At 50.3% G+C, this 18,521-nt stretch overlaps 1 protein-coding gene across 4 annotated transcripts in view; it reads left to right on the top strand.

Annotated features, from left to right (window-relative positions):
- The window catches only part of fcho1 (FCH and mu domain containing endocytic adaptor 1), a 51,180-nt gene that overhangs the window by 1,244 nt on the left and 31,415 nt on the right, over window positions 1-18,521 (top strand). For 3 of the 4 annotated variants that reach the window (XM_035413306.1, XM_035413309.1, XM_035413308.1), the window contains exon 2: window positions 11,038-11,085. In XM_035413306.1, the coding sequence (XP_035269197.1) occupies window positions 11,059-11,085 (27 nt within the window). In that variant the 5' untranslated portion in view covers window positions 11,038-11,058. Of the gene's footprint in view, window positions 1-3,579; window positions 3,781-11,037; window positions 11,086-18,521 lie in introns of those variants that run through there. The other variant, XM_035413307.1, reaches the window with a different exon arrangement.

Below are 18,521 nucleotides of genomic sequence, written 5' to 3' on the forward strand. Positions count from 1 at the left end.
ATGGCAAAACATTCAAGCTTGCTGGAATTGCATCCATATACATAAACTGTTTTATCTGCAGTTGATGCTGGTTTTTATATATGAGAGAATTTATGTACAGCCTCTAAATGTGGAAACGTGTTATAATCAGCACACTGTGACGTTATGTTTCACAATTTTGAATTTCAGTTCTGTACTTACTATCCCGTAGAGCATTTTCTTCACTGTATCGATACAGTTTTTCGCGCCTGTGTGCCTTGGTCAATAAAGACACGTGCCAAGATACGAGTGCACCTTTCGTAACCAAGATTTATGTCGCATTTATATCAGTGGGCATTAATTGAATTAGCCTACTGCTGCAGTAGGAAACTCCCCGATGAGTGGCGGGTGCCTTCAAGTTGCCAGTGAGGTGCACTGTGTGTCCTGGCTGTATTGTGTAAAATACTCGCTGGACTGCGGACAAATTAATCAGCTTAGTGCACATGGGGACAGATGAAGATGAGGAGTTTTGTAAAACACAGTTTGAGTTGAATGTTTTAAAAGTTACATTTCAGAACAAAGAATGTGGTTGCTTTTAGGTTTACGCTACCTGCAGGATCCGTGCGCTGGAGTGCTTGAGTGGAGTAATTGATTGGCTGAACCAGGGGTGTCCAATCTTACCCGAAATGGACCAGTGTTAGTTTAGTCCAGCATTACGACAAATGATTCCACTAGTTAACTAATAATGGTCCTCAATCAATCAATCAAGACCTTTAAGTAGAATCAGGTGTCTTAGTGTTGGGCTAAAACAAATGCCTGCACCCACACTGGCCCTTTTCGGATAAGATTGGACCCCCCTGGGCTAGAGTGTCCTTTTATATAACTCACCTCTACTGCCCCTGCTTAGCTTCTCAGTGGTGGAGGTTTAGATTAGGGCATCAGCCACCTGGGTTGGCTGTTTTCTTTTACCTGAGGAGATAGCGGCCAATCATGAGTCATGTGTTGTTTGGAGTCTCCCATAATCCCCTGGGAGAGTCAGCTCTGTGACCACTAAGCAGGCACAGGGCACTTTAAGTGCGAAATACGTAGATTCAGTGCTTTTGACCCTTTTAAGAGTAGGTTTTTTGGAATGTTTTTTTCCCCCTCAAAAGTCGGTGTTCTAGAACTCCATTGCTTTCAATTACCAGTGGTGATTGTTACATCAGCATTAGAATGTTCAATTAAGAACATTCTAATCACGTATTTATCACCTCACATCTTAAAGTGTTAAACCATGGTGTAGGGGAGCGTGTACCCTGGTTTCATTTTCAGTTTAGATATTTGAAAATGACTTCCAGTTCACCTGTTAATTGAGTAATAGACTGAGTTTGACAGCACTTAACAAATGTGCAGATATAATAGTGACGCTATATTATTTTTTGAACGTTTACAGTCCACCCCTAGTTTTTAAATTAGTAATACAAATTTCTATTAAGTTTAGTTCAATAATTGAGACGTTTAACTGCTTTAAAAGCATAGAGCAATTAAGTTTAAATTGAATCTTAATTGAGACAGCTTTTCCAGAGGGTTACGTAGTAACTGTTTTGCTTTCAATTGGCTCATGTCTCCGACAATACATTTCTTTCAACATAGTAGGCCATTTGGTAAATGGACTGCATTTAAGAATTTAAATACAGATCAGTATTCAGTTAACAGCTTGATGAAACCTATTTAATTAAAAACCAGTCAGAATAGAAATCAATCTGCATAATGTGCGCATAGTACCAGCATACTGTGAAACTGTGTATTGTAATGCGTGTTATAATATGCATATAACCGTTTGTGACTGACAAATCACAAAGGATTCATGTACACAGAGTCCCTGTGCCATCTTCACTGCCTCAGTCTATGGCAGCTGCAGTTCTCCTGTCACAAAGATAAAGCCTGTTAAGTTTTCTTTAAAAACATAGGAAATGTAAAAATGACTGCTGACGTGAGGTGAGCAACTTTGTTTGTCCAACCAGTTTGCTGTGGCAGAGCTGCTTTGTGTTTTCGGGGCGCGCCATTGGTGAGTACTGTCAGTGTAGCCTGTGAGCGTGGCCTGTGAGCGTAGCCTGTGAGCGTAGCTAGTGAGTGTGGCCTGTGAGCGTGGCCCCAGGGGAGAGCCCGGGCTCTGGCCGCCGGTCGTTAAGGGAGCCACCAGGTGCCCGGGGGCCCCACTGAGCACTAGAGAGGAGGCTGGGGCCCTGGCTGGGGCTGGGGCCAAACAGGCGCTCCTTCAGTCAGAACACTGCCCAGCTTACCCAGCCCTGGTTACGGAACAGCCCCAGAACAGCAGTATGAAAGCCTGTGCAGTCAGGGAAGCATCCAGGGCCTGCCCCCCCCCCCCCAAAAAAGCCTACCAGGCACAGCCAAAGCCAAAAACAAGTCAGTCTTAACCAGTGCTTTTGTCTTATACATAGACTTTAAATCTATATTTCTGAATTTTTTTTTTTTTAGCTAATTAAGACAAAAATATTGCCAATGAGGTGAGACAGTTTGACTCGTTTTGTGATTTGCCAATAGGGGTAAGCCAATTTCACTTGACAAGCGAAAGTAACTTAAAACAAGCGAATATTTTCTACTTGAGATATGATTTTTTTTAATTTTTTTTTTTAAACTTCATTACAAGACAAAAGCGCTTTTTATTGCAGTGTGTGATAAGAGAGAAGGGAGCGAGCTGCCTGCCTGTTTTGCATTTTAAATTTGAATGGCCGTTCATTGCTCTGCTGCCACGTTTGAATGCGTCCCCCCCCCCCCCCCCGGGTCCCCGGGGAACCTGCAGAGCTGGTTCCGCCTGCGCAGGAAACGCGCGGGGAGAGCGGGAACATGGCGGCCGCGTTTCCCCGCTACGCGCCCGTCAGAAAGCTCTGCTCGCTGGAGCTCTGGGCAGCCGTCTGCCTTCCTGTCCGTCTCCTGTCCGCGGCGTCTCGCTGGCTCTGCAGTGTGATACGGGCACGTGGCGCCCCCGTCCTGCCCTCTCTACCGCGCTGGTCATGAATTAATGAGTGGCAGGCCTGCCCGAGGTTAGCGATGCCCGCTGTCCGCCGCCGTGGCAACGGGAGCCGCATTTCCACGGCGACGCTGTTACCCGGGGATCTGGCGTGTGCCAGCGCCTGATGCTTCTCCGCATCCGGTCATTTTCAGGCCACAAGCCTCTTCCGTTCCCCTTGGCCCTCATTGGGCCAGTCAAGGGAAAGGTCATTTGAGGTCAAAGGTCAGGGTGGGGTTATTGAGAGCTTCCAGTGGGAGAATAGCATTAACACTGAGGAGGTGTGGTATGCATGGGATTTAAAAAGATATTGATGTTTCAATGGGGGGGAGAAGCAAGCGGGTGAGCAGTCCTGAGTCTTTAGACGTCCTTGAGCTTTAGGCGGGGCTGTAAAAGAAGGTAAGGAAGTTCCTGAAGTCTGGGCACGCTCAGTGTGTTTCTTTCACATGGGTCCCGTCAACACAGCCTTAACTAATGGCTGTTGTGCACTCGGAATTAGGGTTTGTAGTCCCCTCCTTGTGTTGGATATTTCATTTTGTGCCCGTTCCCAGAGAGGATTAAGCAGAGGCCTGAATGAAGTGCATGGGTGAGCGGATGGGTCCTGACAGGAAGAGAGCAGAGGGGGATTTCAGCAGATGATTCTGATGCAGGATGGTGTTCCCGCTGCTCCTGCTGCATGAAATCTCCCTCCTGTGCTGGACACAGCCTTGCCTGTGGCTTCTCCCGCTCGGCACATCCGGTGAGGAGACGGTGACCCAGTTAAACGCACAGCTGGGCGGGCTGGACGTGGAGCCCACGCGGAGTTTCCTCAGGTGATTTCAAAGAATGAATATTCAACAGCGCCGCCCTGATTCCCTTTTTAAAGTCGCGGGTGCCGTACAAGTCCGCTACGCGTGAATGGCGGCCGGGTTCATCGTTCCGTTGTGGCGTGCTGCGCTGCCACTCTGAAAGGATGGAGTTCCCCTCCTTGTGTTCTTCTGAATCAGCAGCTGCTGTAGCGTTCTCCTCAAGTCAGCTGACATTGATTCGACTTGCGTTCTGTTCAGGAGTCTGTGGTGCGTGGAAAGAGGCTGAATTTTACAAAGCGCAGAAGCGGTGGACGTGTGCCATTATCTGACGCCTGAGACATTAAACATTTAACGGGCCAACGGTGTTGAAAGGGAATCGCAGTAGCCTGCTCAGTCCCCTCAGGACTCCTCTGAAGGCCACAGTTACAGACACAACCACACACAGCATTAACGCTTTAAGGTGTGACATCACAAACGTGTGATTAGAATGCTCTTAACTGAACATTCTAACGCTGATGTCACAATCAGTACTAGTGATTGAAAGCAGTCGAGTTCCAGAACGCTCAAAAAAACATTCCAAAAATACCTACTCCTCTAAGGGTTAAACTGGGATAGCAGTAGGAGTGCTGTTATTCAGTTACTCCCTAGCCCGAGAGAGGTTTGATCTCACAGACTGGTTTTGGCTGGTTTGTTATGGTCGACTGGCCCGGTTTCTCTTGAGCACACACCTTTGGGCTGTCTTGTGGGAATTGCTGGGTTTTTTCTGCAGAAGGGGACATTCAGAGCCCTGTGAGCTGCTAGTGTACGCTGTCCTTGATGTGACATCAAGCTGAGGTTCAGACTGAGGGTAGTCACTGAAGTTTCCATGGTACTTTTCAGAAGTGTAGTGAGTGCAGGTGCTAACCCTGGTGTTCTGGTCAGATTCCCTCAAAAACTGGCTTTTGACATCTGGCAACCCAGTCATCTCTCCGCACCTGATTGGTCACACAATTCCTTGCTTTCTAAACCGTTTTTGATTCCCCCGGTAGTCACAGCATGTGAGAATTGAATTCTCAGTTTCCTTTCCTAATTAAATAAAGGTAAACGTTAGTAAAACGTAAGGCAAGCTCTCCTCTTTGGAGTGTTGGGTGGCCCTGGACTTTCTTCTGCTCTCCCTGTGTGTGGAGTGTGGCCAGTCGTGGTCGGGGTGATTTGGCTTTTCTCCAAATACCGGCAGATTCCTGAAATAGTGCGTTGAAGGGTATTTGGGCGCGTGTGGTGTGTGAAAGAGGGGGGGAGGGAGGAGCTTGTGGAGGGAGGGGGTGAGATAGAAGGGGCCTGCCCCAGGAAATGAGCCCTTATCTGACACCCCCCCCCCCCCCCAGTCAGGGGTAATATGAGAGCCATAACGCTGCATCTGTAGTGTGTGATGACTCCACGCTGCCTGTTTCTTGGCTCCTCCGTGGCCACAGTTTCCAGTGTGTGCTGTGCGCTCAAAGCCACACTGCAAGTGAGTGGCAGCCATTTTAATTGATTTATAAAGCTTCGTCGATTATTCTGAAAAGTGCATTTGACTGATCCTAGGCTTAGCCTGTCCTTTTCTGACGTCCTCTCTTCTTATTTCATTCCGTCCTTTTTCCCTCAGCTGTCTCACCTTTTCTTCTGCTCTTCTGTTTTTCTTTTCTTTTTTTCCCCAAGTTCTCTCCGTCCTTCACCTCCGCTGCTGTCATGCTGTCAGCTGGTGTGACGGAGAGAACCTTTCGAGTTGAGCTGATTTTTAACAGCTGATGCTTGGCAAGGTCTTCTGTTCTTCCCATTCGTCCTGTTTCTGTTACTGCATAGAGCTGGTCCTGCTGTAGGGTAGGGTAGGGTAGTGGTGAGTGTGTTCAGGTGTGTTCAGGTGTGTGTTCAGTTGTGTGTTTCAGGTGTGTGTTCAGGTTTGTGTAGGTGTGTGTTTCAGATGTGCATAATTCTGCATATATGTGTCTACAGTGCCCTTGTGCAGCCATGTCACTTTTGAAGAGGGGAGAGAGAGAAGGAAAGGGGGTGATGGAGTGAGGGAGAGTAGAGCAAGAGGGAAGAAAGAGAGAGCCAGACAGAGGGGAGAGTGAGAGAGAGAGGCAGCAGCAGCCACAGCAGCAGGAGGAGGAGGAGGAGGAGAAGGGGGAGAAGGAGGAGGGGGCTGTTCTTCAGACCCTTCTGTGCAGGATGTTCTGTTATTACTGCCTGTGCAGCCTTGCTTCATCACGGTGACCATCTGTTTCCACCATCATCATCACCGAGGCTCAGCTTTAGCTCCTGATGGCATCTGGCTTCTGCACACCAACCCTTGGAGTGTTTCCTAATCACCCCCCCTCCACCCCCCAAAATGCCTGTGGCCTGGTACGGGAATCATGTTGAAGATATAGATGTGTAGGTAGGCTGGGTAGACAGTTTTTGTGAATTGTTCTTTACAATCTATTCAAGATTCAAGAAAAAAACTTGGTGGCCGTGTAGATGTGACAGTCTGTGGATTTGAGCGTAGTGTGGATGTGACAGGTGTAGATGACACAGTCGTGTGGATGTGATGCGTGTAAATGTGACTGTCATGTAGATGTGACAGGTGTAGATTTGATCATCGTGTAGATTTGATAGGTGTAGATGTGACACATGTAGATGAGACACGTGTAGATGTGACAGGTGTAGATTTGATCATCGTGTAGATGTGACAGGTGTAGATGTGTAGATGAGCTGCTCCTTCATCCTTGTGTTCTGCCTTTGAAAACGGTGCTGAGAGCAGCTGGAAATGTTCCTTTCTGGCTGAAGGACCCGGGAGGGTCAGGAGAGCGCTGAAGTGCTCATTGTGTTTGTGATCTCCTGCTCCTCCTCCTCCTCCTCCTCCTCCTCCTCCTCCGGCTCTGTCGCGGCTCGAGCCTCCCGTCCGGAGCGGGGAGAGGCCTCCGACCTCCGGATGACCCCGCGTCCTGGCCCATCGCTCCGCTCCGTAACCGTGGCGACCCGCTGAATCCGCCAGGCTCAGGGCGGTCCGTTTGGCGGCGTTACCCACCGCCGCGCGGCTCTGCTTCTCACGGCCGCGGCGGGGGCTGCTGCCGCGCGTCGCTGTGGTAAACAACAGCGCCGGCGGCTACACTGAGCCGGGCGGCGTAACTCACTGCCGGGCTGGGAAAAGGGCCGATTTGGGGAAAAAACAACATGCAGGGGGACAAAGGAATGTGAGAGTGTCACCTTCAGCCCTCTCGTTTTAGAAATACCCCCCCCCCCCCCCCCCACACACACACCCCATTACCAGCCAGCTCAGTGCCACAGCCAAGGACAGGGGAAACGCTCAGTATAAATCTGCAGCACCCTGGGGGGTGGGGGGGGGTGGGCGGGCGCGTGAACGTTTCCGCCGGCCCGAGCCAGGGCACGCCGCCGCGCGTGTCAGGAGGGGGGGGGGGGGGGCGACGCGCGGGGAACATCCCTGATTCAGCACAACGTGGCGGGAAGAGCAGCTGGCCGTCCCCTTACCGAAGGGAAAACAGGGATCTGCTGCCAGGGCCTGGACTCCTCTGGACCGAACACACAGCAGAGATGATTAAACAGGGGAGCACAGTCACTTCAGCTTACTGAGAGGAAACAGGAGCTCCGCCAATCATACAGCATGATGGTAACAACCAGTAGAACATCCCCAGTGGTGATTGGTGGATTCTACTTCCTGGATGCATGCCCATTGGACACCCTGAAGTATATCCACCAGTCACGGTCGGTGTTGTTCTGTTGGTTGTTCCCAATGTGCTTTGTGATTGGTGGAGCACCTCTTGTGTCATACAAGATGATGCCATAAAGCGAAAGTTCCTTTGCCATATTTGTGTATTTGAGCGCCTGTGCCAAGGACTCCCCATTTTTAAGTTTTTTCCTTCGAGCAGAGCACACCTGCCCCCCCCCCCCCAATCATCGCTCAGACTCAGCCAACCTGGCCATCTGCTTTGTCTGTCTGAGCCCCTCATCCTGCCAACTGGAATTAAACTCATCGCTGGGTTTAGGACACGGCTGAAAACAATCTTGCGATAACGAGTGGCGCTAATGGCTTGTCTGTGGCACTACCTGAATATGCACGACCTGGCCAAAAGTATGTGGACACCTGGCATCCAACATCTCATCCAAAAGTATGGGCATTAATATGGAGCTGGCTCGTCCTCTGCTGCTGTAACAACCTGCACTCTTCTGGGAAGGCTTTATCCTGGATGTTGGAGCGTTGCTGCGGGGATTTGCTTCCATTCAGCCAGGAGAGCATTACTGAGGTTGGGCACTGATTGGGCAATTAGTCCTGGCTCGCTGTTGGCTTTCTAATTGATGCCAAATGTGTTGGATGGGTTTGAGGTCAGGGCTGTGTGCAGGCCAGTCAAGGTCTTCCTCACCGTTCTCGACTAAACCATTTCTATATGGACCCCGCTGTGTCGTGCTGAAACAGGAAAGGGTCTTCCCAAGCCTTTGGGGAAGCACAGAATTGTCTAGAATGTGATTGTATGCTGTAGCATTAAGATTTGCCTTCATGGAACTAAGAGGCCTTGCCCAAACTATGAAAAACAGCCCCAGTCTAAGGGGTGTCCAGATACTTTTGGCCACATAGTGTATTTTCTGTAGTTTTACCTATGGCTACATTGTGTTCCTGTTTTACTGATGGTGTGTATTGATGCCTTCTGTTGTTCTGTTGATGCAGTGCTTTTTTAAAATCTGTTTTAACCTACCCAGGGACTGCAAATGAAATTTGGAGAAAATTGCTAAGATTTATGTGGATGCGAAAACTAAACCGTAGATCCAATGTGCACTGTTCCTGTTCAGCAAGCCGCACTGATAAATTGAGCGGTGTAAGAGCTTGCTTGCGTTGTGCGAGGAAGAGCAGAATGAAGCCTCTGTGGGTTTTAGTGAGGTCTGACTGGGTAGAGAATTCGGAGGCCAGAACTTTCGTTTTTTTGGCAGCTGCGACGTTTCCATCTTCAGCCACGAGGGCTCAGAGCTGTCAGCGGACGTGATTCACTGCCAATAATGGGATTGTGCGAAAATGAAATGAGGGAAGAAAGAGAGAGAAAAGAGAAGGAGAGCCGGGTTCTTGGCCAATCGCGGCCCTGTTCCAGGGTTCTGAGTGAGATTTCTGGAAGCTTCCGCCATCTCTCCGCGGGTGTCCACCGCGAGCCGGGTCAGACCTTCATTTCAAACGGAGCAGTGAAGGGACGCAGTCAGTCACTCTCTCACACGCAGTACCGTTTCTGTAATGTAACTGCATGACCTTTAAAGCATTTCGCAGGAGCTGTCGTCAGCAAGGACGGAAACGTTCACATGGTGCCCATTCATGCAGCATGTGCTGAAGCAACTCAAGCTAACTATCTTGAATTGCTTAATTATCTGCAATTTCTTAGCAAACCCAGTTGCCTAACTGTTGCACTACCACACAGTTATGTGACCTTCAGACACACGCAGTCAGACTCGTTCACTCACTCGCTCAGTGGAGACACACACACACACACACATACGCACGCACACACACACACAAACGCGCACACACGCGCGCACACACCGCTGCAGCCGTTCAGCCGGGTTTTCCCCTGCCCTCTCACACTTCCCCTATTTTGCACACTTAACCCACAGCTGCTCATCTGAAGAAGCCCTCTCCACTCAGGCCCTCGGTCCCTTTACGGGTGTCATTATCGCTGCGTTGTTGCCATGGTGACGGCGGCCGCTTCCCCCCCGGAGTCCCCCCCGGAGTCCCCCACGCTGGTTCATTTCCCCTTGGTTTCGCTGTGACCTCGTGATTCTCCTCTCATAGGGTCTGTGTAAGGCAGGATACACAACCTGCTCAAATGAATCAAGTGATGAGGAGAAATAAAACACAGTGTCAGCCCCAGGACAAGAGGCAGCGGTTCTGTCTCGTTTCGGTGGGTTATCAGGGACGGGTCCGGCGCCGTTCCTCCGGCCGAGTTTCGGGCCCGGCCGCGTGCTCCCGGATCGCGCGCCGCGGCCGTCGTGGCGCTCCACGTGATTCCGGTCCGGGTGCGGGTTCCGGTCCCGTCGTGCCGGGCGCAGGGCCGTCTGTCGCCTCGGCGACGCTGCTGTGGACTGGTCACGCGGTGGCGCGGAGCCCTGCACGCTTGTTATTGGGTGACTGTGGCTCTAACGACTGGGAGTGGGGATGTGATTGGTCCTCTTCCATCAGGAAATGCGGACATTCAGGCCATAGCTGCCTCCGGGGGCCATCGGTATTTGGCCTTATTACTGAACCTGCTCCCCACTTTTAGCTGATCGACAGCGTCAGCTCTGGTGTGGTTGTGACAGACCCAAGTCCCCCCCGCCTCTGCTGAGCACATTTAGGCTCTGAAGCTCTGTGAAGCCCTGTGGGTTTCAGTAAGGGGCGGGGCTTGTGCTCTGATTGATTTCTAAAGTGCCTTTGATTGACGCTCGGCTTAGCCCACCATTTCTGGCAGGCTTTTTATTTTTTATTTCACTCGTCTCTGGCCTTTCTCTGCCTCACCGTTTCCCCCTCTCTTTCTCTCTCTGTTCCTCCTCTCTCAGAGTGGAAAGTGAAGTGGGAGGTGTTTGTCTGCTTCTCTTGTTCTCTCTCGTAGTTTTCCACGTTCTTTCCTTTCTTCGTGACGAGCTGGCTGTTGAGTGAATCTGTGTTCAGGGCCCTTCCTCCGCAGACACTGCGCGTCGCTGAGGTTGGAGAGGTTTAATCTGCCCTGCGGAGCTACATCTAGGGCCTGATGTTGGCCCTTCTCCCTTCAGACCGTTAGTCTTCCTCTCTCTTAACCCTTTTGGAATGTTTTTTTTCTTTCCTCAAAATTCTAAGTCAGTGTTCTAGAACTCTGTTGATCTGTTGACATCATTAACATTCAGTTAAGGACATTCGAATCACATATTTGTGATGTCACACCTTAAACGGTTAATTTACCTGAAAGTGTGATTTTTCTTTTGTTTTATCCAGTTACAGGCTGCGGGGAAAAGCACTGCCTCGGGTGTAATAGTTTCATCCTGTTGATGTGGCCTGTCGTGCTCAGAAAGCGCTTTCTCGGGGAGATAACCGGTGTGCGCGTGTGTGTGAGAGAAAACGGAAGTGGAAATGCCAGCTGAATGTCACCCCGTGCAGGTTCAGGGTCTGACCCGACTTCCTCAGAGCGCGTGCGCTGCGGTGGTGGAACCCGGGACCTTCCGCGCGTCTGTCTGTGCCTGCGTTAAGCACCGGAGGTGGGCTGGGAATACCCTGGCGCAGGACGGCTTTGCTTGTCCCCTGTTGTAACACACCTTTCTTTTTTTTGGGCCTCTTTTCAGATCTCCCTTAGAGCAGCGAAGATGGCGCTCTTCAAAAATAACTTCTGGGTAAGTGCCACCGATTGATTTTTGGAAAAAAATGTTCTTTTGCTTTTGAATCGCTCAACAGGGATGGTCGTGGCACAGATTGGATTTGTAATTAAAGCGCAGTGATTTCTGCTCTGAAGCTAATTAAAAAAAGAGATCCTTTTGCCTGGTCGGATCCATGCCCAAACTCTGGGGATGTGGGAGGATACAGGGCTGCTGGGCATTATGGGTATTCTCAGAGAGGGGCTGTGCATGGAGCCCTTCTGAAGCATGAAGTCGTTTGGAACCCAGGAATGACAAACAAACACTTGGAGGACAAGCGCCATTTATCTGTGTGCTTGCTTGGATGCCTGTGTGTGTGTGTGTGTGTGTCTGTGTGCGTGTGTGTGCTGTACGTGCGTGTGCGTGTGTGTGTTGTATGTGTGTGTTGTGCGTGCCTGAGTGTGTGTGTGCGTGTGCACGTGAGGCAGTGGCAGGATTAGGTCAATTCTCTGACCCAGAGTCTCCTCCCACCTGAGCTGTTTCAGGTGTGTCCTGCTTTACCCTCAGGAGCTCACGGCTGGGACAGGCAGGGCGGGGGAGGGGCGCAAACTGTGCCCCTCAGTGTCACAGACAGGACTGTCCATCACAGTCTCACTAACACAATGCATGATGGGGTTTGAGCAAATTTCATTCTCCGAGTTCTTTTGAACTCATCATTGCTCCCATGCACGCAGTATTGTGTAATTACACAATATTAATACACTGTATTAATCAGCCAAATCAGACCAGGAGCTGTGCCCGTTTTATTCATTCAATAATGTGTTCCTTCCTTCCTTCCTTCTGTCCATTCTGGAACATGTGTTCTTGTTGGTTTTGTGTGTCTTCTGTGCTGTAGCACTATGTCTGTATGCATGCTTTTAGTAGATTTAAGCTTCTTCACAAACTCAATTTGGCGAGTTAGTTTTTGTGGTGGAACATGCTGATGTCACTAATCCCAGGAAACAATCGAACATTAGAGAAACCTCAACTTTATTATATTAACTTTTATGTTATTCATTTTTTGATTCATTGAAGAAGCCAGTAGAGGCTCTGGATGTAGAGTAGGGGTGTCAAACGTCAGTCCTGGGGGGGCAGCAATCTGCTGGTTTTTGGTGTGTTTGAGCTCAGTGATTAAATGAAGCCACCGATTGGCTAAAGATTACGCACACCTTGTTCCCTAGGCCTAAATTGACCAGAAACACCTTCAAACACCACGACCCTTCAGGATATGAGGGCAATGTCTGTGATGTAGACAGATGGCAGCATTCAGTTTGACATAATCACACAGCACTGCTTTCCTCTCTGTCTCTCTGTCACTGAATGTAACGTGGGGGCAGAGGGGATTGTGGGTATTTAAGTGATGCTCCTGTCCTCGGTTGGGATCCGTGGCCTTGTGACACTGTCAGGGGGTGGATCAGACTGTCCGTCTGCTGACCACAGGCAGGTCATGTGACTCTCGCCGCTTTGTGTGTCCCAGGCTGCTGATTGTCTGGGGGCTGGAAGGGGGAGGGGTCATGTTAGGTCATTCGGTGAAAATATAAGATTCCTCCATTGTGTCGGACAAAGCCAGGTCAACCGCTCCTCCATAGACACTGCGGTTGGTTAAAGAAGGTCTGTGGTCCTAATTTAGGTCAGCCATTGAAACCGCGTCGCATGAGCGGTCGTTGCGACAGCTTCTCATCTCCGGATTTAGAGCTGAGATAATTCAGCGTTTGCGCGGCTGTGTGGTCTGGCCCGGCCTGCCACAGGAGAGCGGATGGCTCTGTTCCCAGCCCTGCCATACCAGAGACTATAACCCTTTCTGCTGTGACATCACAAATGTGTGGTTAGAATGCTCTTAACTGAACATTCTAATGCTGATGTCACAATCAGTACCGGTAACTGAAAGCAACAGAGTTCTAGAACACTGACTTAGAATTCTGAAAAAAACGTTCCATCAAAACCTACTGCTGCAATGAACTCTGTGTTAACTAGTGACCCAGCCAATCAGGTGAGATCTATCACATCTAGTCGAACGATGGCAGATAATGATAACCTATGGCTGTGTGATTTTCGGAGATCGCTGTAAAAGGTGCTGGGACGTTTGTAATTTTGCACTACTGAAGAAGCTTGGGCCCTCTCAGATCTCGCGGAGGTGTCACCTGACCCCGCAGCGGGTCGAACCCGAGCACGGAGCGGTCACCAGCCTGGAGAAACGAGCGTCACTGCCAGCGGCCGGCAGCTTTACACACGGTTGAGCGCGGAGGTGACTCTACAGAGATGTGCGTCCCGACGGCAGCAAGCGGATAACTTTAAATCAGCGTGAAATAAAGCTCCTTTCTCACACGCAGTTTCCGCCGGCGCCACATCAAAAGGAGGTGCGGAAGTGCCGTAGATTTTATACTGAATCTGTTTCTGAACCCGTCCCATGGGGGGGAAGTAAAAAAGTTTCCTCTTTTCTTACAGCTAGAGTGGGCCAAAATTGATTATAACCTGTCTGTGAACCTACATTTTAATTTAAATGTAGAGTACAAATTCAGAGCTTTTTTTAAAATGTGAAATAATAATATCCCATTTCTCAGACACATACAGTACACAGATGATTAAGTACTGGACGGTGATCCTGACCTCTCCTGTGGGCAGTTAGGTTTCAGTACGGGCTGTAGTGAGCATCCTGGACCTGGGTACAGTTGCTGAAACTCCCAGCTGCGCTCCTGCCCGTCTGCATGTCACTCACTACAGCTTCTTTCTCCTGAGCCAAGTGCTGCTGCCGGACTCCAGACAGCCGAGCACCGAGCTCTTCCAGGGACCCGGGAGCTTTTCAAAGGGCGCGTAATGAGAAATGACAGGCGGGGAGTTTGGGAGTTTTGGGAGTTCCTGTTATTGATGTCGTTTTTTGACGCTCCCTACAGTGGGGGATTACTGTAGATCTGGTCTCCTGACTGTCGAATGCCCGGAAGATGGAAGTGGCTTCCCTGCAGTCTGGTGGTAGTGAGGTTTTCGTTCTGCTTTGTGTCGGTCACTGGCTTCTTCAGTTGCTACCTTCATTGTGGTTTATCAGAAGACAATGACTCGTTGTTTTTTTTTTAGAAAAGTACTTCCCCCCACAAGAGGGTACCTTAAGGTTATGAGTCTGCCAAGTGAAACTGGAGTAGACGCAGCTCCTTTGTGTCCAAAGAACAAGACCTGCTGGAACACTGATGTACCAAACCTTTACCTGCAGAGGATTTCACACTTCATGTGAGCACAGTGTGTTTATTCAGTCACACACTTTAACTGTGTACACAGCCAGAACAACACGTTCCAATGGGTTTACTTTTAGGTGTGTAATTGTAATAGTGAATACTGAACGAAGTGTGATAGTTTGGTTCAGGCCTACGCAGTGACCCTGTGGAGTGTCGATGGTCTGAATGGGCTGCTGGTATTTACGGGCTCTCACTGACTGACAGAAGGGCTGAGAGTGACTCTCTCTTACTGCAGCTGCTGGGCGGTTAGAGGGGACAGGTCTGTGTGTGAGTGTGTGTGTGTGTGTGTGTGTGTGCGCGTGCCAGGTATCACGCGATTCCACCCCTCCCCTCTCCATATCTCACAGCACAGGAATGCCCCGGGACACCAGAAGCCCCCCCCCCCCCCCCCCCCCAGGGCTGTGGAACGTGGTCGTACTCATCCCCACTGCCCAAACACAACCCCCCCCCCCCCCATCAACCCCGTCAGTCAGGATGTCCTGAGCGGTATGATTCGGCCAGACGGCCTCTAAACTGGTCCAGGCGGGTATTTTTAGGGTAATTGCCTCCACTGGAGGATGTCTCTAATGGACCTCCAGTGAAGGGGACAGGGGTCTCTCAGCAGCTGCTCTCAGAAACTTCATCTCACAGTCCTGCTGCCCGTTGGCGTCTTCAGGACAGGCTGGAGAAAGACCATCGGATTCGTGCGTCCATGCAGCGCAGAGCCCGTGGCGATGGAGAAGCTCTGAGCTTCTTTGAGCACTGCTAAGAGGCTCGGAACACCATCACTGCCACTGATACAGTTAGAAGGTAATAAAGCCAATGATGTTAGCTCGGGGCTATACACTGGCAGTTAGGAGCACACTAATGTGTCCCAATTAGTAGACGTGCTGGTCCTAAATGATTTTTCTAGTTAGCAAATGCTCCTAAAATGGGAGCACTGTTGAGCCATGCAATACTAATGAAGGTAAATGGCAATTTGGCTACATGGTTAATGTAAATGTGCAGGAGCCGTGGGTCAGTGCAGAAATGGCCGTTGGATGCACTCAATGCCCTGTGCTCTTACACCGTGGTATTATCACAGATAACAGGCCCAGCAGATATTTTACAGCATTGCCACAGTGTTGTACTTGGCCACGCCCCTTGCGGAATGTTCAGGAGATGATGTCAGATCAGAATGTTTCGGCATCAGCGGTTGGGAGACAGAACTCGTTCCTCGCTGTTAAGAACATGGAGATGAGTATGTGGTCAGTGTTACAGAGGCTTCTCCTCTGAACACAGGACTGGACTCCAAAAAACTTGGGGCACCCAGGGCAAGCTACTGGGCCAGTTTTGTTTGGTTCACAATTTCAGTTTTAGGCTCCAGTTTTGTGCACTGAAGGCTTCTTTTCAGACTGAAAGCAGTGGTTTTTTTTTAGGGAGGGCTAAACAACGGTTTAATAAAGATCCCCTCATCAGGGAATGGGGTGGGGCGTTAGTGATGTTCCACCCAAACATACGGGCTTGTGTTGAGACTTTCTCAGGTCAGTGCCACACTACCTGCCTTCTGAGCCGCCAATCAGCACACGGCACCGCCGTGCTCCAATTGTGAGGTCACAGGCGTCATGAGAACGTCTGGCCGTTCTGTCCCCTCCCCCCACCGCTGCCTCTGCGGCTTGTTGTCATTATAATGAGGCCTCCTTCAATAAGGGAAATGGGCATTTTGATAGATTGGATGCGGGATGAAGGGGGCAAGCCGCTCTCAAGACAAAGCGATGGCAAAAAACCAGCCTGGCGTCGATAAAGAGCGATCGATAGCGGTGCGATTCCTCAGTGGCTAGAAATGACGCTGGGGTGCGTGCTGGAGCATTCTGACGTGAGGTATGGATCCGTCCGTACGAGTCGCCGCGGGAACCGTGTCGGTTTGGGTATGTGGGGGGGGGTGGGGGTGGAGGAGCGTTTCAGCTCCGCCCACAACCCCTCGGCTGTCTCCCAGATTAATGAAGGGAAGTCGTTTCGTGAGCTGCGCCCCACTTTGGCTGTTACCGCGGGAACCGTGTCGCTCTGGCAACCGGTTGCCTTGAAAAAAATGGCAACCTGTGCCATTTTTGGAGGGCGTGCCCCTACCCCCCCCCCCCAACTCCAGCCCTGTATCCCCTGAGTTTGGGGTTAGTGTTTGTTCTGCTCTTCTACAGAAGGGTCAGGTGTGTGTGTGTGTGTGTGTGTGTGAGTGAGTGAGAGATAGAGAGAGAGAGTGATTCGGGTCTGCATTCCATTGCTTTTCTCTCTTCTGACCTACAGTGGGTGTTCTGTTTAAAACGTGGCCTTGTTTTCTGGTAGCCTAAATCGAGTACACGGCCTCCGTTAGGGAAAATAAACAGGTTTGGCATTTACACCCAGGAAATCAGAGTCCTGTGCCCTGAATAACAGGAGGGTTTGTGGTATCAGTTTGCATCTTTGTATAGAATAAACAGCACAGGAGCTGCTGCTGTGCTAATCCACTTTCTCTTCAGCCAGGAAGGTTTCTTAGTATAACCGTGTCCATAACTTGTCCTCTACTCACCCAACTGTTTATCGAACAAGAAAAGAAAAAAAGTTAGGCCTGTTTCTTTCACAGAGCTGAGGCCCAGTAAACTGATTTTAAATGTGTGGTTGCGTGCGAGTGTACACACACCAGTGTGTTGGTGTGTATGAGTGTCTCTGCGTGTTTCGTGTGTGTGTCTGTTAGGGTATGCGTGCGTCCGTGTGTGCATGTGCATGTGTGCGCATGTGTGCGTGTTTCTGTGTGTGTATTGCATGCATGTGTGTGAGTGTTTCGTGTGTGTCTTTGTGTATTTTATGTTTGTGTGTGTGTGTGTTTCGTGTGTGTCTGTGTATTTTATGTTTGTGTGTGTGTGTGTGTGTGTGTGTGCATGTGTGTGTGTGTGCCTGCTCCTATGTCTCTTGTCTGACGTAGCCGTTGGGGTACATCAGTAGGCAGCGGGGCTGTGTGTTGAGGAGAGCAGGGGGAACTGGATCCGCTGTCTGTAATGCAGGCCGGGCCGCGCTCAGCTCACCTTACGGAGGGTTGGGTTACCCACACAAAGAGCCGTGCCAGCCGCGTGGAAGGGGTCCCAGCGCGCTGCGCTACACAGCCGCCAGAAAGCCCGCTAATTAAGCGCTCTGCTCTCAGCGCGTAGCGTAGCGCACGCCTGCGTCCTGCTTATTATTCCTGTTACATAATCCGGCACAATCGCTGCCCGCCAGCGGCGTCCTAATAAAGGCATTGTGGGTCCTCTAAATGCCATTGATATTCATCTGTTATTGTGCCTTGAGCGCTTGAGCTCGGAACGGGTTGCCATGGTTTTGACCTTTGTTGAAATCAATACAGTAAACAGGGGGATTTTCATCCGAAACCTCACAATTTAGTGTGAGCGGGGGCCGAACTTTAGCAGGTCACGTGCTGAATCATCTCTACGCTGTGTTCCTACCAAGAATTGTTGATGTGTGTGTGTGTGTGTGTGTGTGCGTGTGCGTGTGTGTTGTTTTGCTAGTGTCTGTTGTCTGTGTGTTTGAGGTGTCTTTGGCAGTGCATGTTTGGTGTGTGTTAGTGTGTGTTTGATGTGTGCTAGTGCATGTTTGGTGTGTGTTAGTGTGTGTTTAATGTGAGTGTCTGGTCCTGGTTTAACTGTTTTCAGAATTCTGGGTCAGTGTTCTAGAACTCCACTGCTGTCAGTCACCAGTGGTGATTGTGACATCACCCTTAGAATGTTCAGTTAAGAGCATTCTAACCACATATTTGCAATGTCACACTTTAAAGGGTTTGTTTGGTGCTGGTGTCTGTGGTTTTTTCCTGTAGCTGTTTTCATTCATATTCATTCAGTTCTGTCATTCCCTGCTAAAGCACTCGAGAGTCTCCTCTCCCCTCCTCTCTCTCCTCTCCCTTCCTCTCCTCTCCTCTCCTCTCCTCTCTCTCCTCTCCCTTCCTTCCTTGTTTTCTCTCCCCTCCCCTCCCCTCCCCTCTCCTCTCCTCTATCACAGTCCTCTCGGGAGCAGGAAGCCTCTGCAGTTTTTATCTCCTCGCTGGGCTGTAGTGCTGATGAACTGGGCTGCCTGTAGGACGTGGTGCTGTGTTTAGTACGGCTGTGCTCAGCGCAGGGCGGGTGGTGATGAACGCGGCTGCCTGTAGGACGTGGTGCTGTGTTTGATACGGCTCTGCTCTGCGCAGGGCGGATGGTGACTGATGAGTTTGTGCTGAGTTGATTCCGCGGGGCC

The sequence above is a fragment of the Anguilla anguilla genome, chromosome 4 (assembly GCF_013347855.1).
Source record: "Anguilla anguilla isolate fAngAng1 chromosome 4, fAngAng1.pri, whole genome shotgun sequence".
NCBI classification, from domain to species: domain Eukaryota; kingdom Metazoa; phylum Chordata; class Actinopteri; order Anguilliformes; family Anguillidae; genus Anguilla; species Anguilla anguilla.